General features: G+C 37.9%; 1 protein-coding gene across 5 annotated transcripts in view; it reads right to left on the bottom strand.

Moving 5' to 3' along the window:
- The window catches only part of DMC1 (DNA meiotic recombinase 1), a 43,212-nt gene extending 15,876 nt beyond the window's left edge, over positions 1 to 27,336 (bottom strand). For 3 of the 5 annotated variants that reach the window (XR_006336732.1, XM_043882197.1, XM_043882199.1), the window contains exons 1-12: positions 27,193 to 27,336; positions 25,187 to 25,243; positions 24,499 to 24,543; positions 23,449 to 23,595; positions 21,615 to 21,697; positions 15,710 to 15,762; positions 14,347 to 14,388; positions 13,016 to 13,088; positions 8,362 to 8,453; positions 7,900 to 7,973; positions 7,660 to 7,774; positions 7,211 to 7,271 (exon numbers count right to left, since the gene is read on the bottom strand). Coding sequence is in view for 4 of the 5 variants with exons in the window: in XM_043882197.1 (XP_043738132.1) it covers positions 7,211 to 7,271; positions 7,660 to 7,774; positions 7,900 to 7,973; positions 8,362 to 8,453; positions 13,016 to 13,088; positions 14,347 to 14,388; positions 15,710 to 15,762; positions 21,615 to 21,697; positions 23,449 to 23,595; positions 24,499 to 24,543; positions 25,187 to 25,237 (836 nt within the window). In the remaining variant the exon portion in view is untranslated. Of the gene's footprint in view, positions 1 to 7,210; positions 7,272 to 7,659; positions 7,775 to 7,899; positions 7,974 to 8,361; positions 8,454 to 13,015; positions 13,089 to 14,346; positions 14,389 to 15,709; positions 15,763 to 21,614; positions 21,698 to 23,448; positions 23,596 to 24,498; positions 24,544 to 25,186; positions 25,271 to 27,192 lie in introns of all 5 variants that reach the window. The other 2 variants (XM_043882198.1, XM_043882200.1) reach the window with 2 other exon arrangements.

The raw sequence follows: 27,336 nt of genomic DNA, 5'->3' as shown, positions 1-27,336 counted from the left end.
GGGTGGTGGTTGGTTTCAGTGTAGGTATGGAGGCTTTTGGACGGTCACTTATTGCTTAAAGTTCCATGTAGTCAGGAGTTTTCTGGTGTTCTCAGGTTTTGGGCTTAAGTTTCCTGCCTCTGGATTTCAGTTTTATTCTTCCTGTAGTCTCAGGACTTCTCCAACTATACAGCACTGATAATAAAACTTCTAGGTTAATGGCGAAAAGATTCTCCCCTGTTAGGGACACCCAGAGAGGTTCACAGAGTTACATGAACAGGAGAAAAGGGAGGAGGGAGATAGAGATGAGCAGGAGGAGAAAAAGGGGGACTCAAGAGGAGAGAGACAGATCTACGCAGCTGTCTGTTCCCAGAGTGTTCTCCGTATCTCAGACACCTACAAGGATTCACAGAATTGGATTGGGAAGAGAAGGGGAAAGGAGGAAATAGAGGTGTTCTGAGGTAGAAAACAGAGAGTCAAGATTGGGAGAGAATAATCTTCGGTTTAAAGATAGGGCTTCTCTTTTTTTTTTGGTAAGGTTATAGTGTAGTGAAAATGAAAATGAAGAGTAGTAGAGGAGTACTAGAGGACTTTAAAAGAAATAAGAGAAAAAGAAAAATAGAAAATAAAAGAGAAAACGGAAAGGAAAAAAAAGAAGAAAAAAGAAAAAAAAGAAAAAGAAAAAAAAGAAAAAAAAACAAAAAAAAAGAAAGAAAGAAAAAATAAATTTTTTTTCCCCTAATTAAAAAAATCGTAAAAATCTATGTAAATGAAAGTTAAGGAGTAATGGGGGAGTAATAGGGAATTTTAAAGGAAAATAAAAGAGAAAAAATAAAAAATGGAGACTATTATTATTTAACTAAATGATTCCGTTAAGAGTCACTCTTTCAGTTCAGTTCAGTTCAGTCACTCAGTCATGTCTCTTTGCGACCCCATGAAGCACAGCATGCCAGGTCTCCCTGTCCATCACCAACTCCTGGAGTCCACCCAAACCCACGTCCATTGTGTCGGTGATGCCATCCAGCCATCTCATCCTTCATCGTCCCCTTCTCCTGCACTCAATCTTTCTCAGCATCAGGGTCTTTTCAAATGAGTCAGCTCTTCGCATCAGGTGGCCAAAGTATTGGAGTTTCAGCTTCAACATCAGTCCCTCCAAGGAACACCCAGGACTGATCTCCTTTAGGATGGACTGATTGGATCTCCTTACAGTCCAAGGGACTCTCAAGAGTCTTCCCCAGCATCCCAGTTCAAAAGCATCAATTCTTTGGCGCTCAGCTTTCTTTATAGTCCAACTCTCACATCCATACATGACCACTGGAAAAACCATAGCCTTGACTAGACGGACCTTTGTTGGCAAAGGTCTCTGCTTTTTAATATGCTGTGTAGGTTGGTCATAACTTTCCTTCCAAGGAGCAAGCATCTTTTAATTTCACGGCTGCAATCACCATCCGCAGTGATTTGGGATCCCAGAAAAATTTCTTGATTTACACCTCACTGAAAGAGTGATCAAATCTGAAATCAAGAAATTTTTCTTCAAGTTTCTTTGAACTTCTTGAGTGTTCTAGCAATTATAAACATGTCTTGAGGTAAAGTGCAAGAAGGTATAATACCATTCCACATTCATTTAGAGAGCTTTAATTTACTTCTATTTCTGACCAAGAGAAAACAGCTTCAGAAAGCCACCCACATCCTTCCTTTAGCCTATTCTCTTATTTCCCCTTCTATATTGTCTTTTCTTCTTTTCTCCCTTTCTCAGGGGATGGGGGAGTATGATGAGAAGGAGGAAGAGACAGGGGTAGATATTAGGAATAGAGAGGCCAAGAAAAATTGTTTCATTTATCCTGCTTTGGTTGAACAGGATACAGCATGTTATATTGTTGATGGCAAAACAGAGAATCTCCTGATCTTTCAACTTCAAATCAGGATGCAGGAAGCATAAGATTATGGTGATGGTAGGGCAGGTGGTATTTTTCTGGGATGAAATAAGAAAAATAGCACAGTGAGACTAAAAGAGCATCAGCGTTGCAGTTAGATACCTAGGTTTAAATTCTGTCTCCTGTTTTTTTAACTGTGTGATTGACCAAGTAGGCACGCTAAGCCTCGGTTTCCTCCTTTATAAATTAGGAGTAACAATAGTGTCTACCTCAAATACTGGCTGGAGTGGAGACCTTGAGGGGTCCGGGCAAGGGCGAACGTGAGAGAAAACTGGTACTCCTGGTACTTTTGACTTGCTAAGGAGCAAGCTTAAAGATGGAATTTTTTAGAAGGGGTCCATTGAGAGACTGAATGAACATGTCCGAAAGTGAGGAGGATGTTTTGAGATTGGAGGAAGATAAAGAGAGAAGAGTACTGCCAAAAGAGCGGAATTTGGGCAAAAAAAAGGATGCGGGTGGAGAGGGAGGTGGGAGAGGGGATCGGGATGGGGAATACATGTAAATCTATGGCTGATTCATGTCAATGTATGACAAAAACCACTACAATACTATAAAGTAGTTAGCCTCTAACTAATAAAAATAAATTTAAAAAAAAGGATGGCTTTAAAAAATACAGTATGGGTAAGATGTTTTGTTAAATAACCCCACCATTTCCTCTCAAACTATGCAGAAAAATCTACACATTTAAAAAAGTTTTGAAGACAGAATTCTGGGTTTTGGGGGGTGAGATGGGGAGAGATGTGGCAATATTCTGAGACTGGCTTCATAGAATATGGAGATCTAGGAGGTGAGCTAGGGCTTCCTTGGTAGCTCAGCTGGTAAAGAATCCACCTATAATGCAGGAGACCCCGGTTCAATTCCTGGGTCGGGAAGATCCCTTGGAGAAGGGATAGGCTACCCACTCCAGTATTCTTGGGCTTCCCCAGTGGCTCAGACAGTATCCGTCTGTAGTGCAGGAGACCTGGGTTTGAACCCTGGGTTGGGAAGATCCCCTGGGGAAGGGCATGGCAACCCACGCCAGTATTCATGCCTGGAGAACCCCCATGGACAGAGGAGCCTGGTGGGCCACAGTCCATGGGGTAGCAAAGAGTCGGACACGACTGAGGGATTAAGCACAGCACAGCAGGCAAGCTCTGAAGGGGTGATATGAGAATCAGATGAGATGATAAGTGAAAGCATTTGGCACATGGTAAGCAACCAATAAATATAAGTGCTCTTAATTTTGAGGGAGAGGAAAGTAAAATTCAAATAATTTAAATGCTTCACAAGGTCAGCATGCTAGTGATCTTGGCTTAATGTTTTTTCTCTGCCTCTTCAGTTCTGTTCAGTTGCTCAGTCGTATCCGACTCTTTGCGACCCCATGAACTGCAGCACACCAGGCCTCCCTGTCCATCACCAACTCCTGGAGTCCACCCAAACCCATGTCCATTGAGTTGGTGATGCCATCCAACCATCTCATCCTCTGTCATCCCCTTCTCCTCCTGCCCTCAATCATTTATACTAATGATGTAGAATCAGTAAGTGACATCCTTAAAGAATAAACTGCACACGTACAGGACTGCAAACATTCTAAGATGACTTTTTGTTTTAGGGAAACAAATACACAAATGAAGTAGGGGGACATCAAGGTCTTATTTGTTGCTTATCTGATTATTTGCTGTGGTATGGAGCTTCACAGGCTGATACTTTGACTATTTCCAGGCCTTTGTCAACTGGATCATTCTAGTCCTAAAATCTGTATCTGTGAGCCTTATCTAGGAATTACTGCTCTGCTGTATCATATGGCAGCTCTTCGCCTCTATAATTTTGTTCCTTTTTAAATTGATGTGCCATCGAGTACAATGCATGGGATATAAGCCTCAATTATTGTCAGTGTACTTGGGGACTCATACCAATTATAATGATATTTCTCTGACAGGCTCCAGGAGAGCTGCAGTTTGGAGTTCCTTTAATACTGAGAAACAAAGATATTTTCTTTATGGAAAGTATTCTAATAGTATTTGGAGTTCTTTAGTTTAAAATTTCTTTTTTAATTTAGTTGTGGCAACTTATGTGCTTTACAGCACATGCATTTAATTTATATTGTCATAATATTAATACATTTTAGAATATACTAATTATAGTGAAACTTGTTCCTGTATAACCTGGCCAGGTGGAAGAGATGCTATTTCAAAGCAGATTCACCAAGCAAAAATATTAGCCTTTGTTACTTTGTTTAGCTCTTTACCCAGCTTCCTTCATTATAAATCTCCTCTGCTCTCTGACTCTTCAATTATTTCCTTTCTGTCACCTCTCTATTTTTCTCTTACTGGAGTCAATTCAAAATGATTTGATTCTCTTCGAAACTTTTTACAAATATAAGAAAAAGAATTCTATTTGACCTAATTTCCACAGACTTCTTTTGCCTTCTAACTCTAGATCGACAGTTTTGGCCTCTTCAATGTTCCCTCCCAACACCTGAAGAAAGAACATTGCTCCTTAACTTGTACTGTTTTATTGAATGCAACCCACTTCCTCCCTCTGAGCCAATGAGTCATTTTCTCTTTTTAAAGTGAGCCTTAAAAATCTTCCATTTCTCTTCAGCTTAAAATTATTCTTTTGAAAAGTACTTCATGTCCTGTGTATGAAAGACACCATATAAAACAGAGACTGCCCTAACCACTCAAGGACTACAGACTTTGCATGACCTATCAAGACTTTAAAATTTAAATTAAATGGACATCATGTATTTTCTTTTTCCCTAACGGAGGCAAGGCACACAGTCTCCTTTGTTCACTACTGAATTCCCAGAATCTTGTTACATAGTATATTTTCAATAAATATATATTGAATGAATTAATGATTTCTCTCTCCCCAGTCATTTTAACGTGCTTGAACTTTCCTGGTGGTCCAGTGGTTAGGACTCCACTCATCCACTGCAGGGGGCTCAGGTCAGTCCCTCGTTAGGGAGCCAAGACCCTGAATGCCTCAAAGTGAGGCCAAAAAAAATGACCAAACCAAAAAAAAAAAATTTGCTTAAAAACTTCTGTGTAGTTAAAACTTTTCACATTGGAATCTTTTGTAATTAAGTAGAAAATATTCATAAAATGGTACTGAAAAGTGAGAGCTATATCAAACTGCAAAAGATGCAGCAATACTCTTACGACGAGTTCAGAAAATGCCTAAAGAGAGATACATTCATTTCAGAACAATTTTCAGAATTTACAATATTATATCAAGTATCTTCTAACATATATGTCAATGATTGATTTATCTGCTAACAAATGACATACTGACTCAGTTTTAAAGTAACAGAACTTTGTATTGCAGCCATCACAGTAATAATTGATTTAAACAAGAATCTCCAATAGGGACTTCTCTGGTGGTCCAGTGATTAGGACTCTGTGCTCTTAACTCAGGGAGCCTGGGTTTGAGCTCTGATTAGGGAACTAGATCCCATATGTTGCAACTAAGAGCTCATATGCCCGATGAAGATGGAAGATCTTGTGTGCCTCAACTAAGACCCAGTGCAGCCAATAAATCAATAAATAATTAAAAACAAAAGAATCTCCAATGGATGCTAAAATCAATGGGTGCAGAACATGATACTTGCATAAGTTTCAAAGTATCACCCCAGAAATTACTTATTAATTACCAAGGGGAAAAGGTTTTTTACAATGGAGAAATCTTGTGAACACCATCTTAATCACATGATCAAACTGAACATCAGTAATAATGGGACAAACTGAAAGAGTGTGCCTCTTGATATGATATATGGAAAAGGTCATAACATCACGTATATAGTTTTCCTGCCAAATGTGTTTAACGTTTTAAATAATGAGAAAAAATAAACTCCACATTGAGAGACATTCTGAAAAACAACTGGCCTGTGCTCTTCGAAAATGTCACATGCTCCAAATGCAGGCAGCATGGACTTGATGATCCCGTGTGCAACAAAAACATCAATGTCACAAAAATCAAACAAAGGTTGAGGAGCTGTTCTGATTAATGAAAACTAAAGAGACATGACAAGTACATGGAATGCATGTTCCTTAACTGATCCTGAATCAAAAACAAAACAAGAAATCTGTCAAACTACAAAGGATATTATTGAAGCAACTGGAGACACTTGAATATAACCATATATTAGATAACTAGTACGCCAGTATTAAATTAGCAACCTGACTATGCTAATTATGTTGTAGCTATGTACGGGAATGTTCTTCTTAGAAGAGATAGGCTGAAGTTTAAGAAGTGAGGTGTCATGATGTCTGCAAATAATTCTCAATAATTCAAGGAAAAAAACTCTCAAAGGGTTCACAAAACATATACATACATATATAAGCCTGTGGACATATGTAGTATATAGAGAGATTTTACATACACATGCACACACACACATAGAAAAAATATGACAAAATGTTAACAGCTAATGAACCTAGGCAAATATTATTTGTGTATTCATTGTGCTAGTCTTTCAACTTTTCTCTGGCTAAAAATAATTATAAATAAAAAGTCATTGAAAAGATCTTTAAAAAAGCAATACATAGATTCAGGGTTATTTTGATTGCTTATCCAGATACACAGTGCTCAAAATTTTTGATGGTGGCAACTAACCTTTCTTAGAATTCTCTGTTTCGCTAGCCTACTTTCACTCTCCTTATCCTTCTATTCATTGCCATCTTTCAAGAAGAGGCATCAATATGTTATGTTATGTGCCCAATTACTTCAACAAAAAACAAATTATTTCTAGCATGGACTAGCATGAACCGAAATTCTGTTTCTTCAAATAGGAGACTTCTCTCATAGGACCTCTTACAAATATATCCCATGTATATCCTGTAGAGAGCCTGCTTTTTTGTTTTAAGGCTAACAGCTTATCGGTGCGACAAAAACCATTCATGTATCTTTGGTGACAGAAGTCTCCACATCACTTCCTACACATAATAAATGTCACCTCCCCTCCCCGTAAGAAACCATTCATGTATCTTGTATATAAGTTTTTATTTCCAAGATTTTTTCTTATTGTTCTCCAATATCCTTTAGACAAAAAAGAACCCCAAATATCTCTGAAAATAGTTAAAATATTGCTTTGTTTTATAAAGAACTAGAGACAAACAGATCTGGATAACAAATAAGTGATATTTGCAATTATGAAGTAATATGTACTGTGAAAAACATGATTTGTGACAGATTTGTGCCCATGTCAAGACTGATCATTTTGGAATTATTTCCTATTCTACACTCTACTTTTTTTCCACTCTAACCCTTTTGATACTAACTTTTGTGAAATACAAAAGCAGAATATTGGGGCTTACGTCATGGTTGCTCCTGGGTCAGCAGTCATTTGATTGGTCACAAACACAGCTACATTATATTCTGCATCAAGAAATAAAATTAAGAAACTAAGAGAATGGCAATATAAATATTAAAAGTTCATTGTTTAGATTTCAGAGTTTAGAAAAACACTGTGCCATGAATTTCTCTGATAAACAAGATTACATTCCTGTTTTTTCACTGTTAACACAAAGTTATTGTTATATTATTTAAGTACTTTATTGTTTTAGAATCAGTATTTCTGGTTTTAAAAAAGTGTTGTATCCCCATGAAGGAAATTTTATTTTTTAAAAATAGATTGTCTCCTGACATTATTCTGAGCTTCTCTGCAAAGCTTATCCAGCAAACAGTCACAGATGCTATTCTGATATCATCGTTTATTTATTTTATTTTATTTTATTTTTTTTCATCGTTTATTTTAAACATCTACCTTCTGATATTTTTTGGAGTCGTGACAACATCTGGGCCAGTTTTTGCTGCCGTTCAGCCAACTCCCCACGACCACTGAAATCCACTCGGAAAAGTGCCATTATTGAATCAATGATCTGTACAAAATTAATGTAAAAATAAATAGTGCATTTGGAAATGGAAGTTAATTTGAATTGGAATCAACAGAAGAAAGATAATATGCTAAATAGCTGCAGATTGAACAGTATTTAAAAGCTTGTACCAGTAGCTTAAAGATGCCAGCTTCTTCATGGAACTTTGCTGCTACATAATCAAGTAGCTCCATCTGATGTTCACCTGATGGGAAGTGCAGTAGGAAAATGTTACAAAAGCTAGAAGAAGCAGAGACTAAGATCATGTATGTCCTTGGAACTTGGCAAAAGAGAGCCCCTGAAGGATTTTCTTAATTATGACTTTATTAAATATGGCAGCATACATACCAAATGATACCTTATCCAAAAGAATGTTACTCTCCATTTCAAAGACACAGAATAAGAAATAATTTGAGAGCATTTCAATGTCTAAGGACTTAGATAATAAAATCTGTGGACTGACTAAATAAATCTGGAGAAAAGTAAAATAGAAAGAAAAAAGAATAATGTCAAAATATAAGTATCACTCAAATAATACATCAATGCTGCCAACCTTAAAACAGCCTAAGCATCCAATTGCAGGGAGTTCTTACTAGTATATGCACGTGCATAAAGTACATTGTCCAGGACTGCATTATGGTCTACATTGAAGCGATCAGCAATGTCCCGAAGGCGATCTGGACGGCTGGAGTATGCCAGATTAAGGATCCAATAAATCAATTCCAAAAAGTTTAGACAACTACAAACAATAATGCTCTAAGTAAGTGTATTGAAGAGAGGCAAAACACTCTACCTGCATAGGTATTCTGAGGATGCTAATAAACACCTAAAATCTATATCAGAGTTTATTTTTCCTAAATGCCTTAATTAGGTAGTAATCACAGTGATAGAAATAATGAGACAGTAATGAATTTAAATATTAAATTATCTAGTCTAAACAACAATCTTGGAAGTGAGTTGTTATGGCCTATATTACATTTTACAAATGAGGACACTGACAGAGATTAGGCAAATGACTCAGGGGTAGGCAGCAAATCAGTTATAAGAGAAAAACTAGAAATCAAGATTTTTGAACCTTTTTTGTTCTCAGTTCTATAAAAATAAATCTCTTCTATGAAGATAATATCACTGAATTATAATTCAAGTCACTTCCAAGTGAATTAATTCACTCCATGTTCCTCACTTGTTCAACACCCAACAGTTTAATTTACCACTAATCACGTGTTGCCAATAAATGATAAATTTGACTACATGAACCAAAGGATCAAAAAAGTCACTTTAAGGGTACAGACAGGAATTATCGTCATATAGTTTTTCATTTGTTTTGGGTTTAAAAATCCACTTCTAAAGGAGTTGTAATAGCATTCTGAAATTAGTAAATTCATAGAGGGGACAAATTCGGTGTACCTGGAAAGGTATTCTGGAAGATGCTAATAATCACTTATATCTATCTAGACTATAAAGAGTATTTTTTTTTATAAAGAGTATTAACAAACATTTTTTTAGGTCTTTGGTGATCCCAGTATTTTCTAAAATGACATAAGATAAAATGCATGTCCATGGACTCATTTCACTTTGTTTACAGTATTTGTGTTAATACTGATCATACTATGCTGTGCTGTGCTTAGTTGCTCAGTCATGTCCAACTCTTTATGACCCCATGGACTGCAGCTCGCCAGCCTCCTCTGTCCATGGGGATTCTCCAGGCAAGAATACTGGAGTGGGTTGCCATGCCCTCCTCCAGGGGATCTTCTCAACTCAGGGATCGAACCCAGGTCTCCCGCATTACAGGTTGTTTCTTTACTGTCTGAGCCATCAGCTGCGGCTGCTGCTAAGTTGCTTCAGTGGTGTACGACTCTGTGCGACCCCACAGACGGCAGCCCACCAGACTCCGCTGCTCCTGGGATTCTCCAGGCAAGAACACTAGAGTGGGTTGCCATTTCCTTCTCCAATGCATGAAAGTGAAAAGTGAAAGTGAAGTCGCTCAGTCATGTCCAACTCTTCGAGACCCCATGGACCGCAGCCTACCATGCTCCTCCGTCCATGGGATTTTCCAGGCAAGAGTACTGGAGTGGGGTGCCATTGCCTTCTCCCCGAGCCACCAGGGAAGCCGAAAAATACTGGAGTGGGCAGCTTATCCCTTCTCCAGGGGATCTTCCCCACCCAGGGCTCGAACTGTGGTCTCTTGCATTGTAGGTGGATTCTTCACCAGCTGAGCTACCAGGGAAGCTTATAAGTAACTATAAAGCAAGGACCATTTATAATCTTTTTTGTGACACTTGGATCTAGTTCAGTAAATGCTGAACTGTCTTTAGTATTTCCCAGTCATCCTACAGCACTATATATGCTTTCTTCAGAGCTACAATGACAGCCACTAAAATCTTCTATTGCTGCTGAGTATACTGAAATGTTATTGGTAAACAAATCAGACGACAAGGAATTGGAAGAGATAAAAAAATTTTTTTTTATAAAACCAGGTGACTGTCAGTTTGTTTTTTTTTTTTTGACTGTCAGTTTTTATAAAACCAGGTGACTATATACCCAGGAATGGAAAGTTGGGCTTACACTAAAGGGAAGTTCAAACCAATTTACAAATGGTTTTTAGCATATCAGCATATGAAATTATCAGCATATTAACCAATTACCAGTGCAAGGCACTATGGAGGATTTAAGGATAATTTATGCCATAAGTAAGTGTAAAATATAATTATGCACATACAAATATAAGTACACACAAAGAAAAATATCAAGATAGAGCAGTATACATGTAAGAGACACTGAAAGAATGAGAACATTTCACTTGGGCCCTTGCATGTCCTTGTTCCTCTGCATTCCCTCTTACATATGACCTGGCTCTTAGCTGTTTCTACCATTCTGGATAAAATCCAAATTGCCAAACAGTGGCAGATATTCTGCAAGAACAATTCCTCCCTCTCAAAGAACCATATTTAATCAACTATTTCTGAAACTAGTTGAACTCCAGCTGAGTACTTCTTGCTACAGTCCTATTGTTAAAAGGAATGTCTTCTGAACCTGATAGCTCCTCAAACTATCGTTATTTCTTCTATTTATTGGCTAATTACACACTACCTCAATTCCTTACTGTTTATTTGCAACAAGCTTCCATCATCTTTCTTTACTGCAAATGGTCTCTTGGACTCCTAATTGCAAATTTCAGTGATCTTTCTCAGTTTGTACCCTCTCTCTGTGTGGAACCCCTTTTCTTCTTAAAAAAAATTTTTTTTGGCTGCATGGGGTCTTAGTTGTGGCAGGCAGGTTCTCTGAGCACATTCTTTTGTTGTGGCGAGGGCTTAGTTGCCCCTGGACATGTGGAATCTTAGTTCCCTGACCAGGGGTGGAACCCACATCCTCTGCCTTGAAAGGCAGATTCTTAACCACTGGACCACAAGGGAAGTCCCAATCCTTTTTTGAAACTTTCCTTATGCTTGGCATCCACAACCAGATAACCTCTTACTTTGTCTATCCCCTCTTCCTAGACATAGGCACACCCCAAAGTTATGCTTTCAGTTCTCTTCCTGTAAACTCTCTTGCTTTTCCCTGGCCGTTTCATTCACATCAAGCTGAGTCCAACATTTTCATCTGCCATATAAATGTCCTTCTGTACCTCATATTCAACATATTAAAACGAAACATCATTTTTTCCTCTGAAACATGAGCTTCCCAATTCTGTAATCATTACTCTTTGAGTATGTAGACAAACCTATGAATGGTTTCCCAAATCTCTCTTCCCTTTGTCTATCAAGTATAGTCATCAAATCTCATTATTTTCCCAGAATACTACAAAAGTATCCAATTTACACCCATCATCCAGCTTTAAGGCCCTTCATGTCCAACAGTCACATTTCCAGCCTTGCATTCTGAACTAACTTAATACTTCAACGAAACTGCAATTCTTTTTGTTACCCAAATAGGTTCTTTTCTTTTTCCTTTCATATTTTTGTTCAATTCAGACCTTTCCTTTATTTGAGACAATGACTTTAAATGAGTCAACAATCTTCTAATTATTAAGCTAAATCTTTGGAGAAGTAGGAGGATTAAAAACAAATAAGACATAATTTCCTCTCATGTATTTGTTTTGTTAATTTTATACCAAACCCATTTGGAGAAGTGAAACCGTTTTAAATAAAACGTGATTTGATCATAGAAAACAAAATCATGGTTACCAAAGAGGAAAAAGTGGTGGGGAGGGATAAATTAGGAGTTTGGAATTAACATATATACGCTATATAAAACAGATAACCAACAAGGACCTACTGCCTACTGTATAGCACAGGTAACTACATTCATTATTTTATAATAACCTATAAGGGAAAGAATCTGAAAAAGAACATATATACATATATGTGTGTGTGTATATATATATATATATACACACACACACACACACACACACACACACACATATATATATGTATACATATGGGCTTCCTCCGTGGCTCAAACAGTAAACAATCTGCCTGCAGTGCAGGAGACCTAGATTCGATCCCTGGGTTGGGAAAATCCCCTGGAGAAGGGAATGGCTACCCACTCCAGTATTCTTGCCTGGAGAACTCCATGGACAGAGCAGCCTGGCAGGCTACAGTCCACGGGGTCACAAAGAATCGGACACAACTAAGCAATTAACACTCGCACATGTATACATATGTATGTATATGGGCTACCCTGGTGGCTCAGTGGTAAAGAATCCATTTGCTAATGCGGGAGATGCAGGTTTGATCCCTGGGCTAGGAAGATCCCCTGGAGAAGGAAATTGCAAGCCACTCCAATATTCTTGCCTGGGAAATCCCATGGGCAGAGGAGCCTGGTGGGCTATAAACCATGGGGTCACAAGAGTCGGACACGACTTAGTGACTAAACAACCACAACAATATATGTGTGTGTACATATACATATGTGTGTGTATGTGTGTGTATACACACATATATGTATGTATACATATATACATATGTGTATATATATATAACTGGGTCACTTTCCTGTATACATGAAACATGACATTGTAAATCAACTCTGTCAATAAAAAAAATAAATAATTCTTAAAAACATTTAAAAGAAAAAAGTGATTTGAGAACTCAACTAGCAACTGTTTCCCCTTGCTTTTTTTTCATTATTATTGGTTTATATAGGATAGTTATAAAAATGACATATTTCAAACAAATGCTCTTTTATAGTAATAGTACTATATCACACTATTATGTTAGCAATTTGCATAAATAAAAGGGTTACAAAGTATTTTCTGTATCGATGAAGATAATCTTTCCTCCTGAGTAGCCACCTGCTCCTGGAAGTTGAGCTGTCACTGGGAAGCAATTAAAAATTAATTAATATTAACAAGAGTGAATGAACTCTGTACAAATGGATATACAAATTAACATGGGATTTATGCTGGTTGCAACTCTCTAGCCATCTAGTAAACAGTAGTTTCTAAATAGCATGCTATATTTTTATATTACTAACCAGTGGTAAACTTATAAGTATTCTTCCAGCATAACAGTAATTCAGCAAAGCATGTCAGTATCTTTCACCATGGGAGATATTCATGAAATTTAGTTCTCTTAAAGAACAGAAGTAGAATAACAAGGTCCTAATGTATAGCACAGGGAACTATATTTAACATTCTGCAATAAACCATAATAGAAAAGAAGGTATATATGTGCATAAATGAGTTACTTGGCAATACAGCAGAGATTGGCACAACATAGTAAATCAACCATATTTTAATACAAAATTTTTTAAAAGGAATAGAGGTGGAATTTAAACATTACTTTCTTCCTATAAGAAATAATCACAAATATAATTTATGCTATGTAACTCATTTAAGTAACTTTTCAATTAATGTATGCATTAATTTTAAATGCATTTTCTTTATATGTAGTATTAACACTAAGGAATTACTTTACATTAAGTACACACATTATTTCATTTATTTTTCAAAACAATCCTAAAATGGCCCTATCATTATTCCTATTTTACCGATGGGGAAAATCTGAAAGGTGAAGCAACTTAACCAAGGTCATGCAGCTATTAAGGGTAGAGCTATTTGGATTCCAGAATCCTCTTACTAAACACTTACCCATGTTTCTTCTACTTAGGTCTAAGAAATGCAGTACAATGACTTTATGTAAAAGGAGATATTTTTGCTTATTTTAAGTCTTTTTTAGTTCCACCCTTACTCTATGGAAAGTAAGGAATTCTAAAGCCTCAATAGATTCTGTGATATTCTTATAAACACGATATACAAAAGACAGAATAAGAAAAATTGAGGCCATGAATAAATACCTCTCTCCACCAATACATTCATAAATCCATTTACCTACTCCCTATTTCCATTCAGGTGTTCAGAGTGCAGTACATACAGCATGACCTCACGTATCACACATTCACAGACCAGCTCTGGTATTTGTACAACTGTGGGGAGTTAAGTAATCTCTCTGAGATTATTTGCAAGTTTGTTCAGATTACATGAGATTATGTAAAGTACCAGGCACAAAGTAGATTAGTAAGTAATGGCTACGATTCTTATTATTATTGCTATCATTGTTGTTATATAGCCTTACCACAGAGGGTATGAGAGAGTTGGGTTTTTCCAGTTCGAAATTCTATGAAACATAGAAACAAAAAAATAGTTAATTTTTAGATTACTTTCATAAAGAATAGATATGGTTTCAAGGTATGGTTTCCTTTTCCAACTGTCAAATCTCACACACAAGTACCTCTGTGTCATGAATGGATTCTGCATATACGAATACCAGTAATAAAAAGAACTTTTTAAAGGTTTTCTTTTTCAGAACTGTCCTTTAGATGATAGTAAAACTCAAATTCTTCCTAGGAATAGTCATGTAAATGAAAGTGTAAGGCTCCACCACAGGAAAGAGAACCTGGGGTTTTCCTACTGATCTGAGATCCTCAAGGGGAATCCCAGGGGGATCCTCAGATTGGTGGTATCTCCTAGCTACCAACAAAAGCAAATACTCTCTAGAGAAAAACATCCCCACTATACCAATTTAGGCCTACTGAACTTCAACAGATTAAAATCAAGAAATATGTTCACAAATATCAATAAACACACAAGATAAGTCATTCAAATGGGTCTCCCAGGTGGCTCAGTGGTAAAGAATCTGCCTGCAATGCAGGAAATGCAGTTCAATTCCTGGGTGGGGAAGATCCCTTGGAGAAGGAAATGGTAATCATTCCAGTATTCTTGCTTGGGAACTCCCATGGACAGAGGAGCCTGGCGATTTATAGTCCTTGGGTCGCAAAGTGTCAGACATGATTTATCGACCAAACAACAACAAGCCATTAAGACTGGGATTCAACATAAATAAACAAAGATTTGTTTCTTCAAGTGAGCAGAAACATCAACACTGAACAAACAAACAAAAAAACATATTTGGTTCTCTGAGGACTGAAAATAATGGTAACTGTCAGGAGCAGTACATAAAATAGCTATGCATGGATTTTATTTGGCTGCACTACAAGGCCTGTGGGATTTTAGTTCCCCAAGCAGGGATCAAACTTGGCCCCTAGCAGTGAGAATGCAGTCCTGACCTCTGGACTGCCAGGAAATTCCCAACTTTTTTTTTAACAGAGGATACAACAAAAAGAAAATCTATTCTCTATGTTTCTGAAATATGCATTTCTTAAAAATATTAATAAGATCAATCTCATTATACAACTAATTTCTGAAGGTATGAGAGGAAAAAATTTTCTTCTAAAGAAATCAGAGATAAAAAGATGAAAAATGTCAATAAAACTCATCTGTTAATGTCGGAAAATATTTTAATTGTAGCCCAGAAAGATCTTGCATTATGATGACTGATATTTCATCGTAAGTTCCAAAACAGATACAATTTACCATTGATATGGGTGTGTATACATACATATATTTTTCACATAACAAAATATTAAGCTTTTACCTACCTCCAAAAGCTTCTGTGATTGCCATGCTTTCAATTCCACCTCCTAGCAACTTACTAGAAATAGAAAGTAAGCTTCAGTAACAGAATCAGAAATAGAAATATCAAGAAAGGAGAAAGTGCTAATATCATTGGTACTATTTCTATCTATGTATTTGATGTGAAGAATCAACTCATTGGAAAAGACCCTGATGCTGGGAAAGACTGAAGGCGGAGGGAGAAGGGGACGTCAGAGGATGAGATGGTTGGATGGCATCACTGACGTGATGGACATGAGTTTGAGTAGGCTCTGGGAGTTGGTGATGGACAGGGAAGCCTAGCGTGATGCAGTCCATGGGGTCCCAAAGAGTCGGACACGACTGAGCAACTGAACTGAACTGAACTCATCTATGTATCTTTCTATCTATCCAAGATAAACACACATTCTTGGCTGAACAAATGGCTTCCCACCTGCTTAGATCACAGGTTATACTGTGCATGGGTAGGGGGATCAACAAAACAATCTGTAAGTCCTGCTGTTCCTACTCTTGTCTACCAACAGGAAATGAGCTATGCAGGCCTTATGTTTCATTACTCTTAAGAATTGAACTGAGGTTTGAATAAATGGTTTTTCATACTCTGCTGGGACTATGTTTCTAAAAGTCAAGTGAATATCCAAATTTTTTAAAGTACTGAGAAACATGAAAAATAGATATTAGGAGAATCCAGTGATTGTCACCATGACTGACATATCTCACACAAGCCAAATTCTATGAAGAACCTGTCAGAATAGAAAATATTCAAAGATGTGATAGGTACTGCTAGCAGTTAGAAAAATAACTGTCAGATTTTGACAGCATGTACTTAATTGGTAACTCAGTGATTTAATGCATTTGATATATATTCTTGATATGAAAAGACCTAAAGTTAAATAAGCTCATTCATTCATTTAATACAACAAATATTAACTATAGTAATTGCCCTAAGATCTGGTAGAAGCACTTTAAAAATCTTTGTAGTTTGTATTAGCTTGACTTTTGGGACATGGTCACAGATCAGACAGAGCTCTAAGAGATATGGACAATTTAACAGATGTACATTTACATAGTTTGAGAGTAACTTAAATGTAAATTGAAGCAATGTTGGAAGTTGTCCACAAATTTAGTGAGAGCTGTGGACTTCAATGAGAAAAAAAAAAAAATCTAGATACTGACCCACATGAACTGAATCTAATGGACATGCTGCAGAGACCACTCCATTTGGAAGGCACGTATTTAGAGATTCTATAAGGCTACCAACTATTAAAGGAAGCTTTACTTGTCCCTCTCCATTTTGAGAAAAACCACCCTGAAAATTTGGCTTAGAGAAATTTTAGAGAAATGACTATAGCTCTGGAAAATCTAAGACAAAATTTCTGGTGGATATTCTGAAAAAATGAACCCCAAATTTAACTGAAAGTGTACCCCAAATTGCTTGGGATAGCATAACTGTTCCCTTGGGAAACTCAGGAAAATTTAGTATTAGGAATAGAAATAGTACTTTCAAATCTTGAAAGATTTTAAAATAGAGACAAAAATCAAACTCACAGATGACTACTATATTAAATTTGGGAGTAACTGCACATATTTGGTACTTGAAAACTCTCATAGTTTAAGAGAACTTGACATTTTTATAACATAACACATTAGCCTGTAATTGATTAAATGATATAGAGCTGCAGTTTCTAAGTTGATAGCTAACTTTATACACAGTATTTGAACATTTAAGAGTGTCTAAGACTCACTATACTTATATGTTTAATTTATTAAATTTATAGGGGCTTCCCGGTGGCTCAGATCATGAAGAATCTGCCTGCAATGCATTAAATTTATAAGACATTCAAGTAATTGAAAAGATTTTAGTAATTATACAAGCAAAGTTCTGAGGAGAAATATAATAAATTTATAAATGTAAGTTAAAATATTTATGGAAATTTGGTTAACCATATTAGAAAAGTTCCTTAACATTTGCCAAATTTATAAATGGGCTTGCAGCTTAAGAAAAAATATATTAAGTAATAATATGTGCCGCTGCTGCTGCTTAGTTGCTTTAGTCGAGTCCAACTGTGCGACCCCATGGACTGCAGCCTGCCAGGCTCCTCTGTCCATGGGATTCCTAGGCAAGAGTACTAGAGAATGCCGTCCTCCAGGGGATCTTCCTGACCCAGGGATCGAACCCGGGTCTCCTGAATTGCAGCAGGCAGTCTCTTTACCACTGAGCCACAAAGGAAGCCCCAATAATATATAAATAATAACATATATTACTTAGTAATACATAAGTAATACATAGAGTAATAATTTCTCTAAGCCAAATTTTAAAATATTTATTTGTTTGTTCTGGCTGCGCTGGGTCTTTGTTGCTGCACGTGGGCTTTCTCCAGTTGCAGTGAGTGGGGCTACTATCTAGCATTTTTGGTGCTCGGGCTTCTCATTGCAGTGGCTTTCTTGTTGCAAAGCTTTGGCTCTAGAGCATGCAGACTCAGTAGTTGTGGTGCATGGACTTGGCTGACCCCTGTCATACAGGATCTTCCTGGACCAGGGATCAAACCTGTGTCCCCTGCACTGGTAGACAGGTTTCTTAACCACTGGGCCACCAAGGAAGTCCAGCCAGATGATTCTTAAACCATGATGTAGTAGAACAACTGGAGAATATTAAGTCATCATTTGAATCAAGTTATTTTGATCAACCTGACTTTGACCAATTTGTCTTTTTAAAAAAAATATTTCTTCATTTCGGTTGTGTTGGGTCTTAGCTGTGGCACGTGGGCTCTTCTCGCAGCGTGCAGGCAGCATGTGGGATCTTGGATCCCCAACAGAGATCAAACCCATGTCCCCTGCTTTGGAAGTTGTATTCTTAACCCTGGATCACCAGGAAAGTACCTGACCAATTTGTCTTGGAGCAAGATTTCCCAAAGACTCTTCCTTAGCTGTTACCTGAACAAAAGGTTCTGTGATTTTAAAAATTTGAGGCAATGCTAGGTTAAACAGGTGTTTTACTTCACTGTAGGAATTCAGACCCTTTAATAAAATGTATAAATCTCCAAGAGAAATACATAGTTTATTGCACTTCCCCAACATATTTTACTATTTGTTTATTCAGTCCATTATTTATTCTACAAATATTTACTGAACATCTAGTTTGTGCCAGAGACTGCTTTATGCACTTGGAGTAATGTATGTATGTGCTCAGTGCTCAGTTGGGTCTAACTGGAGTAAAGCAGTGAATAAAAGAGACAGAGCCATCATTTTGCGGAGCTTACATTCTAATGAGAAAACAGACAGTAAACATAAGTAAGTAAAATATGTGGTATGTCAGATGTTATTAAATGGTATGAATAAAAATTAGATCTGGAAAGGGGATAAAAGGCACAGAGGCTGAAAGTAGGAAGTTTTCAAATAAATTTTCAAAGAAAATGATCACAGAAGGCCCTAGTGAGACATGGGCATTTTAGCAAAGACCTGAAAAATCTGACAATAAGCCATGTACATAATGAGGAAAGAGTGTTCCAGGCAGAGGGAATGCTAAGTGCAAAGGCCCTGAGGTGGCAGTGTGTCTGCCATTTTCTAGGAATAGCAAAAAAATTAGCACGGGTGGTACACAGTAAACCAGAAGACATAAGAGCTTAGATTTGAGATTACATAGGATTTTTGGCTTTTGCTCTGAGTGAGCCTGGGGAGTCATTAGGGTGTTTTGGACAGAAGAGTGTTATGATCTGACCTATGTTTTGAAAACATTATTCAGGGGCTTCCCTGATGGCTCAGTGGTAAAGAATCCTCCTGCCAATGCAGGAGGTTCAATCCGTGGGCCAGGAAGATCCCACATGCCGCAGAGCAACTAAGCCCTGGTGCCACACTGTTGAGCCTACGCTCTAGATCCCTGGAAGCGCAACTACTGAGCCCACATGCCACCACGACTGAAGCCCATGAGCCCTAGAGCCTGTGCTCTGCAACAAGAAAGACCACCATAATGAGAAGCCTGTGCACCGCAATGAAGAGTAGCCCCTGCTCCCAGCAACTAGAGAAAAGCCCGCCCAGCAAAGAAGACCCAGCACAGCCAAATATAAATAAATAAAATTATTTAAAAAAAAAACTTATTCTGCCTTCTATGTGAAGAATAAACGGTAGGGGCAAGGTCTAAAGGAAGTTAGTTAGTTAGAAGTTATTATCAATAATCCAGAAGAGATATTAATAGGTGTTTTAGACCAGTGAGGTAACAAAGGAGAAGGTTGTGAGAAGTAATTGAATTCATTTTTCTCCCTCTCTGTACTCATATAGATACAAATAGGAAAAATATATATAAATTTTGTATTACAAAAAATTTCAAACATAAACAAAAGTAGACAAAAAACATTATAATAATCAACCATCATGTACCTATCCCTCAGCTTCAACAATTATCAACCATGAACTCATGACCAAAATTTTTTCCATATAAACTGCCAACCACTTCCCTCCCTTTTCATATTACTTTAAGCAGATATTAGGTAACATATCAATTCATCCTAAATATTTCAGTAGTATCTCTACAAGATGAAGACTCTTACTTTTAACATAACTGCATTACCATATCACATCTAAAAAAATTAGTAATTCCTTAATATCAACTATCTAGTAAGGGTTCAATTTTCAGTCTCATATGTCTTACTTCCTATAGTGTGTTTCAATCAGGACCCAAAATAAGATCTATGTATTGAGATTAAGTGACATGTCTTTTAAATGACTTTTAATCTCTAGGTCTTCTCCCTGACTCCACCTCTTTTCTATTCTTTATAATTTATCTGTTGAAGAAACTGGTTGGTTTATTCTAAATATATTTGAAGACAGAGCAGACAGGATTTTTTAATAGATTAGAGTTAGCATGTGAGGGGGTAAAAAAAGCACCAAGGATGACACTAAGGTTTCAGATCTGAGGATTAGAAGAGATCTGAGCTGAGGGAGATTTTAGGAGGAGCAAATCTGGGGCAAATATCAGAAATTTGGTTTTGGACCTGTGATGTCTGAGTTGCCTAGCAGACATTCAAATGGGGAGGCATATTTGACTATGAAACTCTTTTTTTCTTGGAGTTTTTGTGAGGTCAAGGTTTTGAGGAATACTTTGAGGAAATACTGTTCAAATTGCTCTTGGAAACTTCTTTAACTTATGAAATAGTAATTCTGCCTACTAAGGCAGGGAAAAAAAACCAAACTGTAGTCAACTTGCATTGGGAAGATGATGACTGTGTCTTAGGAATCATAAGATGGTAAAAAAAATAAAGTGGGGAGGAGTTAAAACTGCTGACGCTGAAAAACAAAAACAACATTGGATTATTTCTTCTAAAATATTCACTCTAACAACTGAATTTTTAAAAATATTTATTTGGTTGTGTCGGGTCACAGTTGCGGCACACAGGATCTTTGATCCTCAACTGAGCATGCAGGTTGCGTGCTTTTAATTCGTTGCGGCATACAGGATTTAGTTCCCTGAGGAGGGGTGGAACCTGAGCCCCTGGCTCCCCTAGATGGGAGTTCTAAGTCTTAGCCACTAGACCAACAGCGGAGTACCTAACAACTGGTTTTTAAGGAAAACCAAAAGTGAAATGGAATTTCCTTGATCAATGGAGAATAAAAAGGAAATGAAAAGTTAAACTGATTTCTTTAATGGCTTATTGATTAATACAGACTGATTCAGAAACTACTTATACTTTGGGTCTAAATTTCTTGTAAGAAAGGTAATCTCATTTTTACAAGCAGTCTAAAATTTATTTGCTTCAGTTGCTGTTTGAGGGAAAAAAATTCTGCAGAGTAAGAAGCTATTTCTATTGTTTATAGTCAAAATAACAACTCAGATAGAGGAAAAGAAAAGCAGTATTCCAAAGACTGTGCTTAGTGGTTATAAAAAATATGAATACATACTCAAATTCCTGGCTCCCAGTGGTGATATGGAAAACCATCTTCCTCTTCTCACTATATTCAAATGCAGTCAAGAATCCTGGTTCCTACAGAAAGACAAAAGGAAAGGTTCAAAAAAGATATAAGATAAATATTTTAATTTCAAATGCTGCCAAAACCATGTACTTGATTCTCAGAGTCATCATTTGCTATAAGCTACAGTTCATTTGTCTTTGAAGGCAGCACAAGACCATGGTTAAGAACACAGGCTCTAGAGCCACCCTACCAAGGTTCAAAATACGTCTCTAACACTTATTAGTTGTGTGATGTGGGGTAAACTACTTAATCATGCTGTACTTTGGCTTCCTCTTTTGGGTCAAATGGGATAATAATAGTGTCTCTCTCATAGGGAAGGCATAAAGGTTAAATGAGATACATTTATGGCATAAAGCAGACTCATACTTTACTAAGTGATTCAGTTGATTTCATTCAATGAGGCTGGCCCTCTGTGTTCTTTATTAGCCACTCCAGATAATTCTGATACATACCACTGTACTATGAAATTAACTTTCTGTCTCTGTCTCTCCCTCTATATCTCAATCTCCTTCTCTAAGAATAAACAGTTTCAGTTAAGAGAGGATTAGACTGTTGGTGCATTTGTGGGTACATGAGGAGAAAGATTCTTCTATTTGGTAATAGAATTATTTTTCAAAGGAAAGAAGGCTAATGTCTTGGCTATAAAAAGGAGCAGTTTCAATCCCAAACCCTGGGTACTGCACTAGGGCTTCATTAGACACCCTGGCAATTACGGAACTGCCTTGTGGGTAATACAGCCGAAGAGTACTCAGAACATAGAGCAACTGAGTTGTGTTCAGACCAGTTCAATTGGGTTCTCTCCAAGTTCAGGACCACGCTGACACTTGCATCTGGAAGGAAACAAGTCACTGTTGGTGAAGAGAATTTCTAGGACTTGGTGAGAATGAGACTCTCTTATACACATGTAGAAAAGGAGAAGCCTGCTCTTATGCAAAGAGGGACACTTTGGCCTTTCTGCACATTCTTATTCCCACAGGTGCTGCCTCCAGTGGCCCCCAAAAGTTCTACACAAAAACTTGGGTCAAAGGCATGTGTTTTTGCTTGGAGCCTCTTGGCCATGTAGGTCTCTTAGTCTATGGGCCCAGGTACAAAGTACAGGTTTCACTTAGCTTTAAGCTCAGGTGCCTCAATGAGCACATTCTTGGTCATATCTATCTTAACTGCACAAATGTAGACCCAGCCACTGTTGGTCTTTTTCAAATGCAGTGTTCTCTTATCAAATGCCTATACCAGGAGAGAGCAATTTCTTTGGAGCTGAGTGCTTCACAACAGCCATATATATGATGTTTGAGAAAATAATACAAAAAATAGGAGGAGGAAGGTAAAAAAATATGAAAAGGAAGGAATCCCTGGTAGTCCAGTGGTTAGGATTTGGTACTCTTACTGCTGGGAGCCTGGGTTTGATCCCAGGTCATGGAACTAAGATCCTGCAAGTAGCACATCCTGGACAAAAAAAGAAAAAGAAAGGAAAGGCAGAGGCACAGAAAAGGAAAAAAAGTGATAAAAAAGGAGACAAAAATAAAAGGTTTTGTAAAAAATGACTGCCTTCATAGTTTTCCTGGTCTCTTAACCTGTCTCATTTTTTTCAGAAATTACTACTTTGAAACTTACATGATGAAAAGCTAACATGGGGCATATAATATATGGTAATCCACAGGAACTCAGAGTTCTCACAATAGTTTCTAGTGTACATAATGAGAAAGGCTACAGAGATTCCCAGGGCCCTTTTAAGCTAAAACAACAAAGAATGGATTTTGCTTACAATAAGCTTGTTGGCTGCTTCTTTAATTTTGTCCACTTTTGCTTCTGAGAGTCCTTTGACATTGCATAGGGCTCTTCTTGTTGTCATCTGTATCCCTTTGATGGTACAGATGCCTACCGACTTCAGTTTCTTAATGTCGGCCACATTCTGTAAGTAAAAGAATGGGTGCAGCAGATTGAGAAAATGCCAGCCTGAAAGGCTCCCATACTATGTCATGTGCTTTCATGTCCATCTACTTCCATTACGATGCCAATTTTACACAAGCAGCCAGGTGGAACCCACCCACCATGTAGCCAAATGTTCTGGAAATATCTGAGTAGAACATACCCAGCATGCTGCCAAATGTTCTGGCTGTGCCCTGATTTCCCAAGAATGTTAGTGAGACCATGGCAATGTAACAAGGAATTCAAAAGAAGAGTCTGTTGGTAGAAAAGCTAACAAATTTATCACACATTCACCCCCTCAGTTCAGCTCCTTCTTTCTACAGAACTTCATTACCAGTATGTTCTTTAAAAATCTTTTAAGATTTTTTTCTTTACCCTTGGAGAATGCAAATAACTACATAACCAAAAAACAGCATTTTCTCTTGCTCCAACTTTCTAAATTCAACTGAAAGAGAGTAAATGTGAGGGCTTCAAAGGGTAACGTCAGAGAAGTTTTACTGTCAACTGACTGCTATTGAAATTCATCTAGCTTGTTACTTAAAGTCTGGATTTCTGTCAACATCATTTACTCTAATCACATGACACAGAAAGTAAATTTTCAGTAGACAGCTCTGAATGCCTCCCGTTGGACCAGTGGTTCTCAACTGTGGGCAATTTTGCCCCCTGGGGACACCTAAAAATGTCCGGAGAAATGTTTGGTTGTCACAACCAGAGGGTTGCTGCTGGCATAGAGTAAGTGGTTAGGAATCAGGGATGCTGCTAAACACCCTACAATGCACAGGACAGCCGCCTCAACAAGAAAGAATTGCCTGGTCCCAAATGCCAATAAAGTCAAGGCTGAGAAACCCTCAAAGGGACAATTTCACAGTGTTGAAAAAATACTTACAATTCCATGTTTTTGTAACAGGTCAATGTCTTGAAACAAAGATTCCTAAAGGAGATGGAACAGAAAAAAAAAGAGTGTTCATTCTTCATATCCAACAGTTTCACATATTTTAAAGACTTAATTCAGCATTATGAGTCACTTCAAAATGCCTCAAATTCTGCTTCTCTAGATAGACTGAGGTAGGATCAATAATACTTTTTCAAACATATTGTTGCATATTTAAAAGCAGTGCCAACACCGAAAGCACTAGGAAGCCCAATATGGCACTCAGCCCCCTGCAGTGGAAGCACAAGGTCCTAACCACTGAACCACTGGGGAATTCCAACAGTCTCTCCAAACTTTTTAAGACCTTAATCCAAAAGAGTGGAACACAAGCTATTTTAAAATATGTTTTCTCAGTCTTCTCCACCAGACCTTGAACTCCTTCCTCTGCTGTTTGGTTACCAATATGGCCATACCAATTGTTAAATTATTAAAATACTTTCATGCCAGCTGCTAAGTAGCTAATCTTAGCATCCCTTCCCAAACAAGTTGTTACATATTTGTAATAGTGCCTCTCTCCAGAACTATGTTTTATTTCTAATAAATAAAAATAGTAGTTAAGTTTCTAAAAGTAGTAAACAGAGAAGGAACTCCATTTTTATAGAATGACTGAATATCTATGTATCTTTCAACATTCTAGGCATACGTCTTCATCTTGGAATCCCGGTTCTTCCAGCACTACTTGATCCTCCTTCATATTGAACTGTGAACAGAAGAAATATAATCAATTCTGGAAAAACAAGAAATATTAATAAGTTGTCACAGATCATATAGTACAAAATTCTTTGCCCACAGACTTTTTTATTTCATTTCAGTCATCAAGGACCAGAAAGATAATTAGACAAATATGAGAGCCCCATGAGCCACAACTACTGAGCCCAAGCACCACAATACCGAAGCCCGTGCGCCCAGGGCCGGGCTTCACACAAAAGAAACCACTGAAATGAGAAGCTTGCCCACAGCAACTAGAGTAGCCCCTGCAGGCCACAACTGGAGAAGGACGGCAAATAGGAAGACCCAGCGCAGCCATAAATAAATAAAATTAAATTAAAAAAAATTTTTTTTCAAGAAAAAATATTTAGTTTGGAATAACTAGGCTGCTGCTGCTGCTGCTGCTAAGTCACTTCAGTCGTGTCCAACTCTGTGCAACTCCATAAACGGCAGCCCACCAGGCTCCCCCTTCCCTGGGATTCTCCAGGCAAGAACAGGAGTGGGTTGCCATTTCCTTCTCCAATGCATGAAAGTGAAAAGTGAAAGTGAAGTCGCTGAGTCCTGTCTGACTCCTATGGACACCACAGACTGCAGCCTACCAGGCTCCTCCATCCATGGGATTTTCCAGGCAAGAGTGCCAGAGTGGGGTGCCATTGCCTTCTCAATAACCAGGCTGGCCTATCTCATTTCTCCTAAGCCTGTGGCATTATTTCTTTTTTCTGGTGTGGTATGTGTGGGTGAGGGGACTAGTTTCATTTGTTTCCTCAAAAATGGCCACATTGTATCATCTTTTGCTTTCCTATAGCACAGTTAATCATGACTAACAATATCTTTTTTGTTGTCTTGGAAGGTTATTTAGAAGTAGAATCTTAGAATTCCACATTGATATTAAACTTTCATATTTGCTAACAGTCTAAGAACTTTGACCTTAAGTCTTCCTTGCATCCTCCCTGGCACCTAGAACTTAAATCTATCTTCAATAAAAAGATATTATTTTTCTCATGTATGAGGAATCCCTTCTGCTTTGGAATGATGAGGAGCTCTCTTGTAATATACTTTTTTTGTTTCATAAAACATTAGATGTATTTCATTTTATAATATTAACTAGATTCATGATTTTAAGATCTAAAATTATGGTGGATAGTCCATGGGGACACAAAAGAGTCCAACATGACTTAGCAACTAAACAACAATAATCTAGTATTTTAATGATAAAATATTAGGGTCAATAAGCAGATAAAGCCTTTTAAGTCAGCAATCTACAAGGCATGACTGTGTTCGTTAGAAAATGTGGTCCAAATAATCAGTTTGCTCTATTTCATCTCCTCACTGAACACCAAACTAAGTTGGAGCCCAGCCCAGAGAGGAACAAACTTCTGAGGCAGAAGTAGGGTCGTTACCACCTAGTACAGGAAAGTATCTGAGGCAAACGAGGAGACAATGTAAACGGAATCTTCTGGAATGCGGTCCCTCACTCAATCATATACATGATAACCCCAAATTCCGTGACTGTCCTTTCTTTCTTAATAAAAAGACTGTTCTCCATCTTTCTCAAATAGCAGCTGATGGAATGAACAGTTGAATCTGAAGTAGGGCTCCCAAACACCTTGGCTTAAGGCGCCAGAAGCGGTCCCTTATCGTGGCCGAGCGCGGTCCAGGTCACCCTCACCGCCCCCGCCCACCGGCCATTTTCCTGACACCGGACTCCCTCATAAGGGGCCCGAGGAGGCCTCTTCAAAGCTTAGGTCCGACTAGGTTTAAAATAAGGATTCTGGAAATCCCTCAAGAGCACTCGACGGGGTGGGGATGGGAGCCGAAACGCACAAAGCCACCAGCCTAGGGCCCAGCAACGACCGTCGAGCACGACCTAAGGAAGGAAGCCCCCATTTCCCCTCACATTCTTCACCCGCCTTCCCCTTTTGCCACAAACACCACTCGTACCGACAGTCTCCCCCAGGTTCTCAAGGTATTCGAATCCCGCCCCCGGCCGGGGCTTTCTAGTCCTCAGGGATTCTGATTCGGAACCAGAACGCTGAGACAGGCGTCCAACGCGTCGGAGACCCAGACGTTTGGCGCCAAACCGCT

Source organism: Cervus elaphus, chromosome 22 (genome assembly GCF_910594005.1).
Source record: "Cervus elaphus chromosome 22, mCerEla1.1, whole genome shotgun sequence".
Lineage (NCBI taxonomy): Eukaryota > Metazoa > Chordata > Mammalia > Artiodactyla > Cervidae > Cervus > Cervus elaphus.
This window is presented reverse-complemented; position numbering and strand designations above follow the sequence as displayed.